General features: G+C 46.0%; 1 protein-coding gene across 32 annotated transcripts in view; it reads right to left on the reverse strand.

The window, feature by feature from the left end:
• Window positions 1–21,399, reverse strand: part of LOC118507207 (disks large 1 tumor suppressor protein) — a 60,132-nt gene that overhangs the window by 9,093 nt on the left and 29,640 nt on the right. For 14 of the 32 annotated variants that reach the window (XM_036045297.1, XM_036045345.1, XM_036045334.1 and 11 more), the window contains 9 exons: window positions 5,341–5,373; window positions 3,541–3,816; window positions 2,850–3,457; window positions 2,692–2,767; window positions 1,662–1,799; window positions 1,429–1,577; window positions 1,060–1,339; window positions 836–938; window positions 228–272 (listed from right to left, as the gene is read on the reverse strand). In XM_036045297.1, coding sequence (XP_035901190.1) covers window positions 228–272; window positions 836–938; window positions 1,060–1,339; window positions 1,429–1,577; window positions 1,662–1,799; window positions 2,692–2,767; window positions 2,850–3,457; window positions 3,541–3,816; window positions 5,341–5,373 — 1,708 coding nt within the window. Of the gene's footprint in view, window positions 1–227; window positions 273–835; window positions 939–1,059; window positions 1,340–1,428; window positions 1,578–1,661; window positions 1,800–2,691; window positions 2,768–2,849; window positions 3,458–3,540; window positions 3,817–5,340; window positions 5,374–5,996; window positions 6,232–12,981; window positions 13,000–14,754; window positions 14,774–15,108; window positions 15,486–21,399 lie in introns of those variants that run through there. The other 18 variants (XM_036045520.1, XM_036045499.1, XM_036045405.1 and 15 more) reach the window with 13 other exon arrangements.

Here is a 21,399-nt window from a genome sequence, read left to right on the forward strand (position 1 = left end):
GTTTTGTTAAGTGTGTGAGGAAGAGATGAAACAGCGTGCGTGATCAGACCCCTCAAAGTTAGTGAGGCTCAAAGTTCTGAGACATAAAGTAAACCAAAACCCAACGGGGGGAACACACAGGATAAAGCCAAACACCACCAACCGGAACTGGATGTAGTATAGCGGAAGTAGCCGGATGGTTTGAGATGCATTAAGAAGGAAATAAAAGAAAAACTCGGGAAACTTACGCTGCTCGGGATCATGACTATTTGGATCGCTCAGGTTGCCATTGGCTGTTTGGGCGACATATTTGTTGGAGGGATATATCGTTAAAGGGAAGATGATGTGCAGCAGCAGCGACACGACGATGATGGCGACGACGACGATCACGGGACAGAGTACACGTAACATAACACATACATACACACGCACACATACATGGAGATGATGGAGGGGAGCATTTTTGGGGGTTGTGGTGCAGTGGCATTAAACCCGCCGGATGTAAGGATGAGTCGTACATATAGAAAAGAAATTGAAAGAACGAAACAAAATAACAAATGATGAAATTGTTGCAAACGACGCTTCACGGTGCTTTTTGCTGTGAGGGTTGGGGGGGGGGGTATAAAAGATCATCTAAGAACACACGCACGCACACACACACACACACACGCACAATACATCAATAATCGAGCAGTACAATCACAGCCACCAAGAAAAGAAAAGCCCCGTTCATAGGCATCGGTCCCGGGAAAACGATCCCGCCTAGTGAAACGAGGGCAAGGATGCTGGTAGGTGGTGGTAGTGGTGCGATGGTGGAGTAGATGGGGGGGGGTGTGTGTGTTTTGCCTTTACTTACGCTCCTGATCCGATCCGTCCTCGTTCTTGTCGTCTTTGCTCTTCATGAACGGGAACCGGCGGGAGAAGGAAAAGTTTTTCTTTTTACGATCGAGCGTCGACACCTGAGGAAGACACACAGAGGCGAACGGTTAGTAGGATGCACATTTAGCGCTCGGCACAACGGGTACACCGGCCAGCAAGCAGGGCCAGGTGTAGCCATTTCGCTGGCGAAGGAACATTCACCTCCTCGCCCGTTGGAGATACCTTTTCCAGGTTGTTATTGTTCGCACCGGCGTGACCCTGGAACTTGACGCTTCGGTCCCGGGCCCGCTGCTTGCGCTCCCAGCGCCGCTTCGACGGTACGATACCAATGCTTTCCTCCTCGTCCTCGCCGATCACGCGGCGCGCCTGCCACCATTCGTCGTCGGACGCGTTCGTGACGTGCAGGATGTCACCGTGCCGGAACTGGAGTCCGCGCGTCGGCAACCCATCGTCCCGGTTCGGATCGTAATCGAACAGTGCGCTGTAAATGGGTGAAGCGCAAAATAAAATTGTGGTGTCTCAACAGTATTGCACACTTGCAGGCGTTTTTTTTACCATGCCATCACTTACCGTACGTAGAGTGTACGCTTCTGGGACGTTCGCAGTAGCGTGCCGGTACCGGCCGCTACCGCTTGCTTCAGCTCCTGGATGCGCTGCTCGAAGCGGTTGTAGTCTTCCGGTCGGTACTGCACCACCAGCGTCACCGTGCCACCGGCATTCTGGATGAGCATTTCGAATGGAAAAAAAGCGAAAGAAAATGTGCTAAAAACTGCCAATAAACTGATCAACGCTCGAAGGCTCACCTTCAACGCTTGGGCTGCATCTTCGTGCGATGCGTTCGCCAAACTGATACCGTTGACGGACAGTAGCTGGTCGCCACGCTTTAGCTCACCACCGAGATCGGCCGCACCGCCAGCCAACACGTACGATACGAAGATTCCCTGTTGGAAAAGACACGCAAAGAGTTTAAAAATAAGGAAAGAGTTAAAATCGCAGGACACACTATCACAGGTCACATACGTCCGAGATCCCTTCCTATTCAAGAACCTCATCAGAGCTATAGAATGATTTCATGTGACATTTTATAGAAAAAAGCATGATTAGTTGATAGAATATGACTCTACAACACATCAGCACTTTAATTAAACCTCAGCCACGATTATGTCTTTCAGAGGAATTATTATTCGCGTGAAGGTACTTCAAGTTCAAACGCATAAATAGTTAGCCGAGGAACCGAGGAAGAAATATCCAGGGCATCCAGATAAGCTGCCTACATCATGCTTAATAAAAAAGGTCTTCAGGCGACCAGACAGACAGAGGATTAGTTCCAACGATTTCACCTTGAACGAGGCGCAAGATGAGGGATTGCAAGAATTGAAAAGCAAAAAATCGCTCTCACACAAATTACTTGAAAGAGCACCTCAACACGGTAACAAACGGAGTTGATGCTCTTTAAATGCTCGGTGACACTGATGAGAAATTGTGTGGCTGCTCTTCAGAACAACTAAGATGCGATAATCCTCGTAACGTGTTGGTTGAATAAATAAAATTGGGTAAGGGAGGAAAAATCGATGGTGGTGTATAGAGTAAACGCAACCAATGATGCACTAAGCAACTGCCGAAGAGATAAGATGAAATAAGATGGGCTTCGCGGTAAACTCAACTCAAGAAGGGAACGTTTTTGGAGGTATTTGAATTCAACGTAATGAAAACTGGAAACTGGGACCTGCAAGAACTCCCATTTGCATTGATCCAAGAATTTACGTATGTCAGCTACTCTGGGCCTATTTGTTGTCCTGACCTTTAGAAGTTCCGTCCTCCATCTTGACGTACCTGTCCATCCTCACCGCCGACGATGTTGAAGCCAAGCCCGGACGCTCCTTTCCGAATAACGATCGTACGTGGTACTCTGAAACACACAAAGAAAGGACCATCAGATCGCTATCAAACCAACAATCCAGACATTCGTTTGCACTTCCGCGCCAACCTACCGCGTTATGTCTTCACTGCTAACGGCACGCGGTGTACCGATCGGCATGCCCGTTTCCAGCACGTTAGACGATGCGTACCGGGAGGAGCTGTTCTCCAGTGCGAACGCCGGCGAGTGGGAACGTGCCGTCGGTGCCATTTCGCTGTCACCTCCACCGGCCTCGCCGCCACCGCCACCACCCGCATCCGGTGACGCGTGATCCACCATGCTGACGCCCACATTGTTCATCGCGTTGGTCGAGAGCGAGTTCAGGTTGCTGATCGAGTTGGCGAGCGCCTGCAGTATGTTCGTCTTCTGCACGATCAGCGTCGCCCGGTTGGTGATCGCCTTCAGCGTTGCGACCGCTTCCTCGTGCACCACATTCTCGAGATTGCGCTCTCCACCGTCCGGTGTGCGGACCGCGATCAGCTTATCGCCGACGGCGAGCCGCCCATCGATGTGGGCCGCACCGCCCTCCATGATCTTCGTCACGTAAATGCCATTATCGCCCGGGATGTGCTGGTTGCCGATGCCGCCCGCAATCGAAAACCCGAGCCCTTTGCTACCCTTCAGCAGTTCGATCTCTTCCAGCTTCGGTGCCTGGGCGGGTGGTCGCTTCCGGCGGATGTGCTGTACAGGGGTTGGAAACGATACATCAGTGAGCTTTGCTGTCCGTGGTGCACCGCGAACCGTGGGCTAGTTCAGCTACCTACCAGTGTTACACGATCGCCGGCCTGCTTGAGAGCGTCGACAGCTTCACCGTGCGTTACGTTCACAACGCGCACCTCGTTCACGGCCACGATGCAATCGTTCACCTGCAGCCGGCCGTCCACGTGTGCCGCACCGCCCGGTATCACCTTGGTGATGTAGATCGAAGCGTCGAGATTGATGTGCGGATTGTCCGTACCGCCGGCGATCGAAAAACCAAGGCCGGTCGAACCACGTATCAGCGTTATCTCATCGTACTCCCAGGGCGAATCGCCGTTAAGCTGTAATGAAATGACAGATGGAGCGAAGCGTCAGTACAGCACGGGAAGACATCATCATGAGCGTAGATGAGTGATCATTTAGCAGTATGCTCCAGGATGGTGCAATCATATCAAATGCTTTCTTGAACAATTTGTACTTATAATAAGATAGTTCCTATGATTGCAATACTTGCAAGCACCATAACAAAAACCAGCCAGTTAGTAGTAACAAACCCAAAACAAAATTAATGAACAAAACAACAACTCACACAAACTTTATCTGTAATTTTATGAAAATATAGGCAGTTCAAAAAATAGACTGATGTTCAAGAATTTGCTGATTAGCTACGCTTGAGTCCTAACAATCCACTTTGTGCAAATATTGAGGCATATTTCCTGATGTCCGATTACGAATGCTTTTCACTTCTGAAGAAGCACGAGACTTCCAGATCGTTATAGGAGACCTGATTCCAGGGCCCCTGACTTCACAGCAAGTTTCTTCTGACGTAGCAGGAACTCTCCAAGGCTTTTTTTATCTTGGAGCATGGCTAAGCATAGTCCGGCCCATAGGCCAAATCCAACCGACCAAAATCTTTATCTGACATACCAGAAAATATTGCCAAGGTCGCACACAGAGAACACAAAGTCTCTTCAGCAAGACATCGGCTACTTTTCCCAGAAGTTTAGAACTTATACGACAAGGAACGTAATGTGCTATAAAAAAGTCCTCGAAATTCTTAAATACACAACAAAGGCTACATGGAGCTGGTGTTCTCCAAGGTGTCGGAATCTGGGAGCGAACAGCAAGTTTTCAATCGAAAATTTACTGATTAATTGTTTTTAGTCTTCATTATGGAATGCTATATCAATCTATGGTACGTGTACTAGATAATTGTGACGTACTCGTACAGTTTTTCGAGATCAAGTTGCTAGCTGAGATACCATACAACTTTGGACTATTTGACTCGTAGTTTCAGTATTGTTGCAACTGTCTGACTCTGTCAGCGAGAAGTGTGGCTACCACCGGGCTGGAGCCTTTATCTTGGATAAAGGCGTTATCTTGGATCCAAGGGTTAGAGGACATGGATCCAAGTCCAAGGATAAGCTATAAAACATATCTTTTTTATTGGAGAGTAAGTCATCACGCTCCCTTTTTAAACTTCTACAGCGTCAAATAATATGTGTTGAGATCTCACCTCTATTGGAGTATCTTCAACCGAGATTTCAACACCCATCACGAAATAGTAAGATTTAGAAGAAATTGAAATACTGCAAACATGGATACTCTCCACCTTGAAGATGGTCTCAATAGTTTTTTTTTTTTGTGGGATGTTTCTAGAAGGAAAGATTTTTTTCCAACGTAAGTCCAAAGTCTTCAAACCGGATCCAAAATCCCATTTCATTTGAACAATTTCTGAAAAGGAAATATTCCAACTAGACCAACATCCCGATATCCGACAGCTTTATAGCATCCTTCTTCATACTGATCATACCTGGCAGTTTCCTATAAAGTGATATTCGAGATAATTTTTAACTTCAACTCACCTGTTTTGTTTCATTCGCATTCGATGTTGGAACCTGGGTTGGGAATGAGATAGGAAGCGAAACGTGAAATTAGGCCGTGTAAATGTTGATGAGGGTGAGAATAGGTTAATTGTTTATCCTGCCGCAAATATATCCTTTTTACCGCCGAAAGAATTTTTTTTTTTCAAAGAAGAATAGAAGCGCACAATTTAACAAGAGTGGAAACTGAGTTTAAAACGCTTTTTAATTGAATTTCTAAACAGTAAAGAGAAGCGTTTTCTTCCCTCACATTAAGAAGCTAATTTTATTATGGCAAAATTTTCTAATTCGCACGAACACGTTAAAACACACGCCTAAAGTTAGGCAATCGGCAAGTCTCAACCGTTAGTTCAAATTTAAATATACCCATTTTTGACTCATAATTATTTCTTTTAATGCTTCTTTATTGTTTATGTTAATTTTAAGTAATCGAATGTGTATGAAAGTGTTCAAAATGTTTAAAATGTAACAGTGAGACAAAACATGCGAATAAATAGCGAATAAAATTAAATACAAAAAAAAAACAGGATAAAAAAACTACAAAAACAGCGAAATACGGTTTTGTTTTTAAACAGGGAAAACACACATCAACTACATCAGCTACAAGATACACTAATCACTACACACTACTACCGTACCGTGTCCAGGCTGAATAAGGACGAAACCTTCTTGAGGAATCCTCCACCACCAGCGCCACCTCCGCCGCCATCCTGCTGACGTTTCTTTTTCCTCGTCGTCATGTTTTATTTCCCTTACTTGTCGTGTGTGGGTGTGTGTATTTTTTTTCCTGTATTAAAGCTTCACTACTCTTTCACTCTCACAACCCGTCAGTGTTTGTCACCACTTCGTTTTATTGTTGAATATCTGTGCTGCCTAGAGTGTAACAGAGTGTTTTAATGGACTGTGTGAGGGTTGTTTAGCTATATTTTTAGCAACATTTAATCATCGACTCTGGAAACGTGCAACATCCACCCCCTACTCGGAAGTAAGGTTCCTCCGTCCCCAAAACAGCTACCCCTCAAACCCACACCTTCCTCATGGGGAAGTGGTCAGGGTGAAGTCGTTCTCTTCACCTTCTTTATCGGGCTGAGTCGATAAAAGGTATGAAGTAGAAGGGGTTGTTGCTTTTCTTTTTTCTCTTTATTGATGGTTTATTATTGTAATATGGGTTTTAAATAATTTATTTCACTTGATATTCGGGATGTTTGCACTGCAGCTGCTTAAGAGCTAATTACACGCTGCCCCTTGCACAAACGGTTACACGCACACATGGATACACACACAACAAACGCACGCCTAATTTTCTTCTTTGTGGGCGGAAAATGAGGAAACACAGATTAAAACACATGGTCACATCGAGAGTCAAAACGCAACACACAGCAACGCAACAAACATTATTTAAAATCAACTGCTCTCAAATCTGCCACCTTTCCAATGTGGGTGTGTATTTTTTTAAACGATATTTAATTGAACGAATTGAATCCCATTACTGCCCGCGCCCCCCAAAACTTAACCGACCGGCGAGCCAAGAGGGTAATAAACGCATCGAGCCAATAGTAACAATTGATATCCGATTCATTTAATTTAAGAGAGAGAGAAAAAAAATTACACGCTGAAAAGGCCCACTACTTCACCGGTGTAATGAGCTGCAAAAATAGCAGCCCATACACCCTTTTTTCCACCCCCACCGATAGGAGTGTAGCAGGGTGCAGAGAAGCATAGCGATCCTTTCAATGTGCCTGATTTAATATAGCACAAACGAATGCGCACACCGATGGATTTTGCATGATGATGCGCGGTCTCCTAGCGCGAGGGCGAATGAAGGGTGAAAAAAGGGGGTGGGAGCTAAAAGCTGGTACAGTAATATTGGATAAAGATTTCCCGGAAAGTGCAGAAGCATACAATTCTCGGGCCCAAGTGCCAATGCGAGAACGAGCCAGGCAAAGGTCAAATGCAATCTAGGGCTAATCTGGTCCGTCCTCTATCAAGGTTCCTTATTCTTTGTAGAGTGCCCGGGGGGGGGGGGGGCCTTCTTGCCTTGTGGTTTGATCCTTAAGATAACTACAACTCTTTACCCCTTTTCGTGTTTCGTTTTTCCATCACCACAAACGCATTTCGATACATCAGGCGCCTGAAGCCCCCCCTGCCACAAAAGCTTTCGCTCCTAAAAACTCTTTGCTTCCATCCTCATCATCAATTTATCTAACCGCTTTTCCCCGTGACGTGACTCGCTTAGCAACCGAGAACAAACCAATAAAAAAAAACACAACCAGAAAGTCTGGGAAGAAAAAAACTCGTAGCTTGAAATATCGCCCCCAAGGGGAGGCCCCCCCTAGGGGAGACAGTTTTGCGCGTACCAGCGCTAATAATGCTGCTGCTCAAACGATAGTCACCTGTAAAAGCGTGCAAACATTGGACAGAGGTAAGAAAACGAGTGAAGAAAAAAGGGTCGTGGAAAAACGAAACGAAAGTTAAGAAAATGAGTGGAAGAGATGAGAGGGAGAGGGGTGGAGGGGGAAAGTAGAAGGGACGTAAATTAGAGAGAGAAAAGAAGATGAAGGCCAAGTAGAAAAGAAAAAAGAAGAAGAAAGAAAAAAAGAAAAAGAGAGAGAGAGAGAAATTTAAATTAAATTTTGTGATAAAAATCTAATCTGAATGGGGACACGGAGGAGCAGTGGGGGTTGGGTAGTTGTGTGAGGGTGTTAAACCAAAAAAAACCGGGGTAGCAAGACACGAGTAGTGTTGGGAGATTTGTGGATAATAAAACCAAAGAAGAATAAGTCAAAACAACACGCAGTCAAACGGAAAATGCACAATCCACGATCCGGGGAAGTCATTTTGTTGGTAGGCACACCGAAGAGACAAAGATATTAACACACTGCTGTTGTTGTGGTTGTTTAATGGTCAATAGTTGGTGGGTGGCGGGGTTATTCGCTGGTGTTGTCGTAAGACACGACAGCAATTACAGCAACAAACAGAATGGGATTAGAAGGGTCAAGGCATATAGCACACATAACTCGGCGAGGCAGGAGAGGTGGAGGTGTGGTGGGGTTGTGGTGGCGGGCAACTAAGCGGGTTGACAATAGAATTGATTGTCTCCTCTAAAAAACGCTTTTTCTCCATCCACCATCACTATAGCTTCTGCTTCCTCTGTGGAAATACAACTTCAAGAGATCTTGGGGCCTGTCAATAATCTCTTCTTCACTTTGACTTGATACTACGCGTGTATCTGGTTAGTTAAAGTCTTGTATACGCAGGGAGACAGAAGGCTTCAGGATGGGATTCGTTACCCGCGGTTAGGTCCTGCCGTTTACCAGCGACCAGACCAGACTCGCCTAGCTTACGGACGTAGTATATCACGGGGGCCATCTAATGCCCTACTAGAATTATAGATGCCACGTAGTTCGATAGTTAGTATTTATTCCGGGGGCATGATCCGGATGCGATTCAATCATCTGCTACGCCCTAGGGAGACTCAATGACTACTCTACGCCAGTCTTCAAAACTCTGTACGCCTCGGTAGTAATATTACGAGATAGTTTCCCGATCCGCTTGATAACCCGCGTTTGCGTCCTCTGCCGAGAGAGGTTAAGTTAGAACCGTCCCGAATGTTCACCGAGAATGGGGGGGGGACATAGACGGTCTTATTTTTTTCTTCTTGCACAAACCGCCAGAAACTGCTTGCCTGACCGTTGTTGCGCACGATCTTCACCCTGTACGCAAGAAGCAGCCGGGCTTACTTGCATATTCCGTATGCAAAACCTGTCTCCACATATTCGTCAACGGTCGTTCTCGCACCATGGTGTGCATTTCGCATTTCAGCTTTCGTACCTCAAAATAGACAAGAATAGGTGTGTGTGTGTGTGAGAGATGACATCAAACGATGGCAACTGTAGCCTGGCACCGGACTGTAACCTGGCACCTTCGATTAACCTCCAATTTTCATTTCCACGTCACACGTTATTGCGCTACCATATACCATATATACGCCCCTTTTAACTCACATCTGCGTGTGTATGCGTTGTGCTCATAGGGGTGTGTAGTTAGAAAAAGTATGCGGTGCAACATAATCGCACAAACTGTTCGTGAGTCACTAGTTCCGTCTTTCGACAAAACACCCCGTTCGAGTCAGACACATGTACGCCGTTTGGGGTCAACTTTTTTTTGGAGGGGGGGGGGGGAAGTAACACACGCCCGCGCATCAACAGGGTTGCCTCCCGTGTGTTATTTTCATTTAGCAGCGCGGTGTCTCTAAAAATATGCGGGTTTGCCCAAAACTCTATTCAAATGTCGTTACTACTGCCAGTGGAAAGCAAAAAAAAACATTCCGTCCTACCCAGTCCTACACAATCCAACAGTCGTTGTCGGTTTTTGGGGTGCTGATCACTTTAATATGCGGAACAGCTCTCTCTCTCTCACACTTGCTATCTTGCGATGCTTTGAGGGGACCAAGAGCTTTACAAACGGAAAGAATCAATTATACGTGAGACGATTTGCTGAGCAGTGTGTTCCATCCGTGTACGCCGTATCTGATCCGTCCTCGATGCTGCTGATGCAGCAGCAGCAATAAACAAAGCAATGCTTCAGTGGCATCTTTAAGCGATAGATAAGATGCAAACCTCCTTATCCCTGTTTACACATCTTGCATGCCAATAATGTAGTCACCAGGGTTAGGTTAGGTTTTATTGTTTGCAACACTGTAGTAACAACACACGCCCTTTCCGTTCGGAAACCTGAACAATCCGTTCGGACGAGGAAAGTACGCTTAATGCTAAAATTATTAGGCTGCGTACGTGGTGTTGCAGCCATTAAGATAGCAGTTACGATCGCAGCCCAATGATCATACTATAATCTTCAATACAGTCAGGACTCCTATAAAACTGGCTATATGAGCACAAGGGCCCTAAACGATTGTCATTAAATGCAATGCAATGCAAATTTGATCATTTTTAAGGGTTTTAAAAGCATAAAGACATGTTTTGTTAGTATCAAAATACATTAACTCTGTTACATCTTTACAACTTTGAGACTTTCATCCGTCTGTTTCTTGATGAAGGTGGTCAGTACTTCGTAAGTCGTATACTCCGCGTAATCGTCACCCAAAACACCTTCTGAATGTCCCGAACTTCACCCAAATTGGAAATCTACCGTTTTGCGATTTTAGTACCAAATTTGCTTCCTTATCTAGCACCATCGGTTGCTAATTCCATTATCCAGGCACTTCTTACGGATTCTTCAATCTCCTTTTGGCCTTTCTTCTGTTTTGGCTCTAAAGCCTCGAGAGGTCTTCTGCTTCTTCTTCTTCCTTGGCACTACAACCTTGAAAGGTCTCGGCCTGCCATTTCTGGCTCTCTGTGACTTGATTTTACCCCCAGCAAAGTAGTCAGTCGCTGTCACCTCGGCCACTGGGCCGCCGAGAAGTCTTGGACTGCCAGTTTTGCCTGCCTTGACTTTGTTTTACCATGTACCTTGATAGTCAGTCTGATGGTTAGGAATCTACCAAATCTCTTCCTGTGTACCTTCTTGACCATTCTCATGCCATAGCTAGGCCTCCAGATCTACAGGCTAATTGAACTCTCTCGATAGGGAGATCATCGAGCAGCTCATACAACTCGGCACCATGTACCAAATAGAATGTTCGTGGAACTCAAATGCTCACCACACAACCTTCCAAGCCTACTAACCCTATCTTGACTTACTCCCTGCACTCGAATAACTCGTGCAAGTAAGGGGTACCCCAATCCGATGAGTTCATTCTAAAATTACACAAAAAGCTGTTTTCTGTATTCGGCGCAATTTTGCTGTTTTCTATTTTCAGATAAGGCCCCGTTCGGTGTTGATTGGTTCTGTTGATAGTATAGAGCAGTTGGTTGATTGTTGATACGGTTGATTTGTCGCACACGAGCAGGCACAGAGGCGTCAGGCATCGGTCCCTCGCTAGGTCACGGTTGATGCAATACGCCGAGCAACAACGATAACGATTATGAATAACATCATCCTTCAGCTGAAGTCCCATTCTTCAAATTCTACCATTTAACACCACCATGACACACTCTCAGCAGCAGCAGCAGCAGCAGCAGCAGCATGATTCATGCTTGAAGCCCTCGTGGAACGGAGGTGCAGTAAAGCGGACGATTCGAGGATAGCGAAACATCTTTTTTTTATCGATATCGGTGCAGATTTTTATTCCTTACGCTGTATTCGCCATTCGCAAGTTATTGATCCAATGCCTCCCCCAGCCAGCTTCACAATGCCAAGTGCTCCAGCAGTGTGGGAAATGATAATTGGAAAGAATAGCGTGGAAAAGTGTGAAAGCGAGGTAGAATTTTCCGCGCAATAGTTTTATGGTAATTTCGTTCCACCGGCCATGCCCACGTGACGGTGTTGCATTGGAGCAAACAAGAAACGAATCTCGCCATTGGCTGTCAGGAGATGTTGCAACTTGCTTGATTTCTTGCGATCGCTTCTTGACATTTAAAAAACAACATTTCTATCCTTCTAATGGGCTGATGGGCGTAATGGTGTCTTCCTGCAAGCATCAGCTAATTGGATCGCTGCACAATATTTCGAGAATTGTTCCTTGAGCGCCAATTATTCTTTTCCAGCAGTTAGCTGTTATCGATTGCAGTTAATGACTTCTATTTTAAAAAGACTGGCGATAATAGGAAAATGTGGACACTGTTCCTTTTTCTTTGGCTCTACAACTTCGAGAGGGCAGACCAGAGTTTGTTTGCATGACTTGAGGCTAGATGCTCAGCAAGTGGGATGCTGCTCCAAGTTGGATAAAGTATGGATCTAGAGACGACCCGGTCTTCATCCTATCTAATTCTCGTTAATGTGTGGCCATTAGCGCTGATTGAGTGTTCAAACTGACTGTCCACTGACTTCTTACTGGGTAAAAAAACCGGAAGCTTTTGCTTACTTTTCCATACCAGCTTTCGACACAAGCGAATAAACCGTACAGACCTTCGCTATGTGGCCATGAAGAACACTTTCGAGGCATTTTCTTTTTCGGTCTTCTTCCATGGCAAACACACGTCGCCTAGTTGTCATTTAACCCTCGCTCGCAATGTGGAAAATGGGCTCTGAAACTCACTGCTACGCTCGAAGCTGAATGGAAACAGAAACAGATAAGAAAAAAAAACGCAAGCGAATTCATCCATTCAAAGGAACGTCAGTGAATGGGAAAACAACACCGGCTCAGCACGGCGCTCTCTCTCTCGCTCTCCTTCTGTTTCTATCTCGCTTATTGTCGTCGACTTGTCGACTTTTCTGCCCGCATTCCACGGCATCGTCATCATCATCAGCCGCCATCAGGGTGGTACGGTGTTGTGTGCAGGGAAACCCGAAACCGTTCGAGTGACTTCTACACACACACACTGTGAATGACGCATTCCTCTCACACATGCGTGCCATATGTGCGCACGCGAAGGTTTTTCTTGTTTTCCCTACCGCCTTTACCCTCTCCCTCTTCCAAGCATTGTTCCTTTTGCCGGGGTTCAATTTTTATTACAACACAACAACAGTCTGCCTAATCGGGACTGCATCCCCGAAAATTGATGTCACCACTCGAAATTACAAAAATTTCGCTAAAATGGTGCGTGCGCGCGCACGCTCACTCACCCTGGCTGAATTTTCCGCCGCGAACATTTTACTCCCTACTTAAAGCGATATGCGCACCAACGCACACACACACACACGAGCATTCTGCAGCAGCGAAAATGGTTCGAATATAGGGCAAAAGAGCAAAAATAGTTGAACAAAATTAAATAGAATGTTCTTGTTAAATGCTTCAATCGAGTCGGCTTTTGGTGAGTAAGTTGCATCGGTGCATTGTGCACTTTTTCTTTATCCTTATAATTGTACGTTTTGCTTCTTCTGCTTTGACAATACAACCTCCAAGAGGTATTGGTTTGCGGTTTTTGACTTTCCTGAATTGATTTTGCCCGTAACGGCATAGTCAGTGAGAGGACCTCAGATAGAATTTAGAAGTCAGAGCTTACATTTTATGACTATTGTGACTTGATTTTACCCGTAGCTGGATAGTCGGTGAGAGGAAAAGTATTTAAAAAAACCTCCAAGAAGTCTTGATTTTGACGACAATACGGCTTCAAGCCGTCATCATAAATATATAAATAAGTCTTGGTTTTGAGATGCCTGGTTTCCTTGGCTCGATTTTCTTTGGCCTCCGCACAACTTCCAACGAGTCTGACTATTGGTACAATCAAGTCGAGAAATCAAGGAAAATTTCAAGCCAATCCCTGATTCCTTGACTTGTTTGTACCAATAGTCATTTGGACGATCCGGACGGCTAGGAAAACAGCCTATGTTTCGTCAGGAACTTCATCTCTTAAGCTCTCGGAACGTCGCGAACTCTAGTCATGACATTACTGGTTTCCTTGACTTAGTTTTAACCCGTAGCTAGATAGTCAATTGCCGCATACCGGGAGACCGGGCGTCCGGGTGGAAATTTAGCCGTATGAGCACCGATTCCCATCTCCGGACGTCAGAGAGCATTTCTTGTTACATTTTCCATTTGAACTGTAAACATTTCAAAGATCTTAGCCATTTTTCACTTCCTTTCCGGGCATCACCGGACGTAACCATAGTGAAAGAAAAATATGGTACGCAAAAAAAACAAAACTCGCTCCGTATCTGCTCGAATTTATGCTCGCAACAGAAACGGGACGGTACGGAACTGCTCGAATCGGGCATCGGTTAGTTACGCGTGCCTTGTCTGCCCGAATGATGATGATGATGATGATGGAACGCGATCTCGCACAGCAGACACGGCATATTTTTGGGGTTGTGCTGCTTCGATGTCTGTGTGTGTGTGTGCATGCAATAAAGTGGTGTTTGTGTGTGCGTGCACGGGTTAGAAAGGCGTAACGAAAGAAGACGGGTGCGCATAGCGAACCGACAACACACAGGAAGGAAGGGAATAAAAAAGAACCTTTAAGCATACAAATGTTGCCCCTTAAACGCGCGCACACACACACACACACACATCCACGCACGCATATTCGCGCTGGTTGATAATGGAGAGACGGTATTCTATTTCGTTGGTATGTTGCTGCTGCTGTTGCTTGGGTTCGGGGCTTTTGCAGTTGTATTGATGTTTGATGAGACTTTTTTTGGGGGGCCGTCGCTATTATTCTCACACCCGGGGGGTCGGGGGAACCCAGGGCGGGATTGATTGAATGCAGTTTTTGCTCTCCACCGTTTCTTCCTCTTCTGCTCGGTCCTATTTGTACGGCCTGCGCTAACGGGACACTAATGCGACCACGCACACACACACGCACACGCACTTATGTACACAAAACATCGGCAGGAGCGGAGTGCGTTAGGCAACAAAACAATACAGTGTCGGCCAGTGTGCCGCCCTTTTACACTCACATTCGTGTGGATTTTTAATACGCACACACACACACGCGCGCAGAAGAAACATGAACAAAACGCATTCAGTACACTGGTTTGGAGAGTTGAGCATATATGTTGGAATTGCAATTAAATAATACAGCAAACGCACTATGATTCGGCTTAACTAAACGCACACACACACAAAAACACAGCCGTTAAGCCTCGAAGGCCCGATTTGACACCGATTCTGACAGCGCAGCCCGACCGACCGAGCTTTGCATTCCGTCAATTCATTTTCCACAAACACATCCGCACAGTTTTTCCCCCCCACCCAACGCTATGCGCACAATTTTGCATTCGTTTGGGTGTGATTTTCCGGCTTAACTTTACCTTTTCTATGTTTGGCTTATGCTACTACATATTCCTTCTAGCAACCAAAAACCCCCAAGAACGTCACACGCATAATCGATCACACGTCCACAAAACCAGACCAGAGTCACACAAACGCAGCACTACCATAAAATACAACAAGAGAGAGAGAGTGCGCGAGTGTGCAGGCACGCACGTAAACGCGCTTACACACCAGCACACACACACACACGCGCGCGCGCTTACACACAACACACAGCCGCGCTGGAGAACCTCTAGCGAAGGGAAAGTGCTCCCTGTGCGGTCGATGCTTGAAACAGAAATGCCGAGTGCAGTCAACTGACACGACTGCGACCTATACCCGGGCCACACAGCACTATGGGCTTAAATCATCCCACTGCTGGTGTCAGTAGTGTGCCGGTGGAATATTATGGTGTGGTGTGGTGAATTTCTGCTCACTCTCTCTCTCTCTTTCTCTCTCGCTCTCCACAACGACGCCCGGGGTGCGAGGACGCTCCAAACATTGGTGCGAAAATTTCACGCATGCGATTTAGCCCGCGCGCTTAGCGCAAATGTGTCCGATCCAGAATCGATCGATTTTAAGCTGAGCTCGCGCGCGCTGTTGGTACGCTATGGAGGATTTATTTTTGCGAGCAAGAACAAATCACACTTTGATTTGGGATTTGAGTTGAATCCTTTTGAGAAAGTTGAAAAAAGAGAAGGTGTTTTCTCTCTCCAAAAATTAACACCACATGGTTCCAGGCCGCTTAGTTTGGCTAAGCGTTGGATTCGAATTCAACTAATGGGTCGTCCATAAATTACGCGACGCTCGAATGGGAGGGTCCGTAGCTGGAGCGGTACCCAGACGGGCTTCGGTCTTCCATCAAACCGTGCCATGCTTTATAGTGAAGACAAATTTTTGCTCACATCATCAAATTTCTGGAAGAATAATAAAACGATTAAAAGGGGAAGTACGGTCACTATGTATAAAACTTTGATCGAGGGGCAGAGTGTCGACTGCGTCTGGAATAAAGCCGCCCGTCTGACTACTGCTTAGAATAAGCGGTAAATGCGCTTTCCTGTGTGTAGGAGGAGGAAACGGCGTCGTTCTGCATCAAATCCCATCCGGAACGTTCTCCCGTAGTAAGGACTAATAATAATAAAATTATATGAATATATGAAACTCCCTTATGAAACTCCCTTATGGAGTTCGGACCCTCTACATGATCGAACAATCATCCCGAGACCACACAGCTTGCTTATAGGGCGATATGTGTCTATCGAAACGAAGGAGCCTCTAGAAAACTCGAAGCCCCTAACATCTGCACCAGACTAATCCCGACTATCACAATATCCTTATACTTGGAACAAGAAAAATGCCACAAAAGAGCTAACTAAACTTTTAAATTTAATCCAAAAAGTAAGGAAAATATGGATGGTGTCCTGCGTGGCGTAAAGTATGGACGACCCCTAACCACGTTCTTTCCGGTGATCCGGTGGTAAAATTTTACGTGGGCGCACCGCTGCGCATGGACATCGCCGCGGAAAACTTATTCGCGCACAGATGACATCAATCGGTCGAAAATAAACCAATGTTTCGCATCGAATCGCCCGTTAGTTTACCGATTATTTGGTTTATAGCTGTTTTTTTTTCTTCTTCCATTCACTGTTCCCTTTTTTTCCCCGATGGTGCAGAATTGAATCGCAGGCTATGGTAAAAAAAAAACAAAACACCCACCCACATCTAAGGAGCTGCTAGGGAGTTTGCTGCGATTTTTCCCCGTTGATTATTTTTATATCACAGATAGTGTAGGCGTGTGCGTAGTGAGGTCATGCGAGCATTCCTTTACATGGCTTACTGTTTGAAGCAACAACAAAAAAAACTTTGAGCACTTATGGTAAGTTAAGTGACCATAGTGCGCTCGGGACCAAAAATCCGCAACTGGAGCAATAGTCGGCCACGATCTCACTATAGCGAGTGAACGGGATAGTCCGGGGTTTTGTGTAACCCGTTGTTATCTCGTTCGCACCTACTCACTAATCTGCGGACAAGGTTGGCCCCGGCCTGTATCCCGTCAACGGGGGACTCGGGCGTTTGAATTGACCGTTTACCGGTTCCCGGTTCCCATCCACCATTAGAACTGGTTTGTGATCGCGCACACACACACAGCGAGATACGGTCCCCATATTCCGGTTTACAGCCATCTAGAAACCGCCAGAGCAGTGTGTGGTTTTTCATCACCATTTCTGTATTAACACACGGTTTGTTTATTCAAGACTTTCGTCACACACCGGCAGTGCGGGTTACCGGCACGCCCTTACACCTTGCGATAAGCAATCAACGCATCGCGGTTCCAGCGGTACGTAACAGTCCCTTCTACCTTGACGGTAGCACCATCACCATTGTGCGTTGTGATAATTTTTACTCTCATTTCACAACCGTCAGACACACACACACAGCGCATGTAAAAGCGAAAGAGTCACGTTTTACACATTGGCCGTTCCGGCATGACATTTCCACATGTCGGGTCGGGCGATTACGCGAACGTCACGGAAGCATGGACGTGCGAAGACGTGTTGTTGGTCATACACGCAGACCGAAGTCACCAAATCGGCCGGTCACTGTCTGGTTGGAAATGCTAATTTATAAGCAACTAGCAAAAACACCACCCTAGGAAGTCGCACTAAAGGCCCAAGACGTTCTACATGACGACCAGTTTTAACGACTAGATATCCAACCTCTTAGGGTGGCCCGGTGGTAGAAAGTGGCACCGGTCTTCACACGGCAGGATCATAGTTCAAGTCTTATCTAGGCTGTTACCCCGTAGTGAGGAATGACTTTCCAGCTACGTGCTATCATTAAGGCTAGTAAGCCAAAACATGGCAGATCAATTCTTCAGCGGTAGAGCAACGCACTTTCATCGCTATCCCTGATGGACAGTCTTGAGCACAGAACGAGTCGCTCAAACCTACGACCAGCAGCAGAAGCACAAGCAGACACAACCAGACGAGATGATCAATGATCACGACGCTCACCCATCTTCCGCAAGACTCGTCCCGTCAGGGTCGTAGATGTCGGCTACCTGTCTCTCTGCAACCTGACCGAAACCGATTAGCCGATCGAAACTTTAGTGTCATTTGGCAAGACACCGGTCGGGTCTGTCTGACTGGCTACCGTCGCACACGCAGCACGCATCTTCCTTGACCTTGGGCTTCAGCCAGTGCAACACAACGCGCATGTGCTTAAGGCAGGTCAAGGCAAACAATACGCGCGCGCGTGTGTGTGTTTGTGTGTCGGTTAACGAGACTGGTAGGAACTGAAACAGGTACCAAGTGTCCGGATGGAAGGATATCGACCAGACACGGTTCGAAGCAAATTTCAACGATTCTTCTTCTTTTTCCGTGGCAATACAAAACCTCGAGAGATCTCGGCCTGCCATTTCTAGGTTTATGTGACTTTGAACTTACCCGTAGTAATGAAGTCGGCCCTACGTCTGGATGGGATTTGAACACCGGTCTTGGCGTGTGAAGACCGCCCCCAAAGATTCTTTAATACCCATATTATTAAAGAAACTGCTAACATGGCCATATAGCCTTTTAAAGTGATTTAAATCACTGCTGGCGAAATGGAGCAGATGTTGAGCAAGTCTTAAAGTGATAGCACGAACGATACTTAATATCCCAACTTCCCCATGGAGATTAAAGTTCCAAGTCTCTTTTCTTTCCCAGTACGCCCGATACAAAATACCGATTCTACCAGACAATAATAAAAACAACGCTGCTACAAGCTGGCCCACCTTGACGCGTTTGAAGTCCGCAACTCTTCACGAACGAGATCAATGTCTTGTTCTTGGTATCCGCTTTGATCGTTGTTTGGAAAAAGAAAAACATCCGGAAGCTGGGGCACGTTTGCGGATGATTGTATTTTGCTTTGCTAGACTACATGAAAGCAGTGTCGGGCAAAGGGCAATGCACCCGGAACACATCCGTATGGGAAAATGCATTTTCCCCCGGACGGAAACTAAATATAGGAAGAGTCTCTTAGGAAGACTTCAAACGTCTTCCAGCAACCGGACGCGGTTTTATTGATTTTTACCCATTCCGGGGACGCTTAGCAGTCAAAGCGTTATGGAAGCACTGGTGGAATCAAAAGTAATACCAAATCAAACAGAATGCGATTTCTTTGCATCGGATCGGTCGACCGTGAGCATTGCCGGCATTTACCATTTACACCGCGAGTTTTTATAGCTTTACACCCATCCGCCACGTTGGTGGTGGATCCGGGGACATCTTGACACAAGCTCGTACACGACGGAAACGTTGCGACGGCATTCGCCAGCGTTCTCGAGCGCAGTAAAATTTAGAACCGCTCGTAAAATCTCGCTCGTCAAACTCGGTTTGCTCGGCGACTGCAGCAGAAGTGCAGCGCTTGAGCGTCACAGCAAATGAAATTTGGTGCAATGGTTTGTCAATGGGGCGTTCTCCCCTTCTTGGTTGGTTCTGAGACGTGGGAGCCCCACGTTCGGTATAAAAGAATCGTAAAATGAATCGCCGCGACGCTGCACGCCCCGCCAGCAGCCACTTGAGCCCTTGTTCATCTCCATAAACAATCAAAATCCAGCTGCAAATCCGTCGAACGGATTTAACCGTCACCGTGATTTTCATTCACCACTTTTTTTTTAAATCACAAACGACCATTATTGATTTCAGGAAACCGGTTACCGAGACAGGATAACCTTGCGTTTGTTTCTCCTGGTTTTGTTTTGCACCGTAAGGTAATTCGATTTCAGCACTTTTACGACCCCCTTTTACGGATGGTGGTTTTATTATACCGGTAGCGATACACACGTATGAATGCATGACTCACTTTAGAGCGATGCGAATTGAATTGCATTCGTTTTACTGGTAAGCTTTATGGTGGTTTGAGTGTACTGCTTGTTATTGCTTGTTACGACCAGCCCTTGAACTGATGAGCAAGCAAACGTTATTGCACTATCACTGATCATTGTGCAATAATTAAGATGATTTCCGATTGTGTTGACAGTAGCTCCTTATTATGTACAGAATTTTATCTGTGCAGTTGACATAACAATGGGGGGGGGGGGGACGAGTACGGTGAGAAAAATGCAATGTCGTACTCTTCTATCACTGCGTTGAGTTAGGAACCAAAATGGTGTCATTCAGTCGCCCATGCAGAGATTTTACCAATGTTTTGTAACTAACTATAAGACTAACTATAGTCGAAGTCTCTCTTCTCTTCCTTGGCACTACAACCTCTAAAGGTCCCGGCCTGCCATTTGCGGCTTTCTGTGACATGAGTTTATCCGTAGCAAGGAAGTAAGTCCAGCATACGGGGAGGGATTTGAACCTCGGTCCTGTCATGAGAAGACCAGCGCCTCTGCCTCCGGACCGCCCCAATGGTCGAAGTTCGAAATCCATCCGAACCATCTCTACTGACGGAGGACCGACACCTCTAACTAAGGGGTAAAAATTAAGCCCAGGAATCCAGTAATTGCAGGCCAAGGAACATCATAAGGACGATCCGACCTAAGTCGAAGATAACCTAATACAGACATCTGCTAAAAAACTTAGGCGTCCTTACTTTATCTAAGCTACCTGATACATAGCTGCCTTTAATATGTTTTCAGATCTTGCAAGGCTTTCTTGGGCCTGCTGATGGTAGATGTGACAGCAGGACCGATCTTCACACGGCAGGACCGGGGTTCAAGTCTCATCTGGGTCGTTCCCCCATAGTGAGGACTGACTCTCCAACTATGCGATAACAAGATGTCTAGTAAACCAAAACTGGCAGGCATGACCTAAGAGGTCGGTAGGCCACGAAAGAAGAAAAAGAAGGCCTTATTGATCAGTGAATGCTCCTTCCTAGTCATTGACAGAGGTGCTCCGATTAAGGATTTCCTCTGGATGCTTCTAAGTCACTAGTTGGCGCCTCTAGCGTTCTTAGAGTTGCTAAAGCTCACACAAGGATATCTTGTCCAAGATCTTCTTCTGAGCCCTAGAGAACAAATCCTCTTATCCTTGAGTCCAAGATTCGGAACTATAACATAATCAAAGATTCTTATTCTTCCCTGATCAGATTTTTTTTGTATTTCATTGCCTAATCTGGTCATCGGACTGAGACCTGATCCACATCCCGAACACTGCTGAACTGGGTATCTCGTTAAGACAATTCCTTCCTGATGCAGGATTCAAAGTTAAAGAAATAAGAATTTTCTGACATAAACCTTTAAAAGTTGTAAAGCCTAACAAGAAAAAGAAGACTAGTCCAGCAGCTTCTACACACATAGATGC

The sequence above is a fragment of the Anopheles stephensi genome, chromosome X, assembly GCF_013141755.1.
Source record: "Anopheles stephensi strain Indian chromosome X, UCI_ANSTEP_V1.0, whole genome shotgun sequence".
NCBI classification, from domain to species: Eukaryota; Metazoa; Arthropoda; class Insecta; order Diptera; family Culicidae; genus Anopheles; species Anopheles stephensi.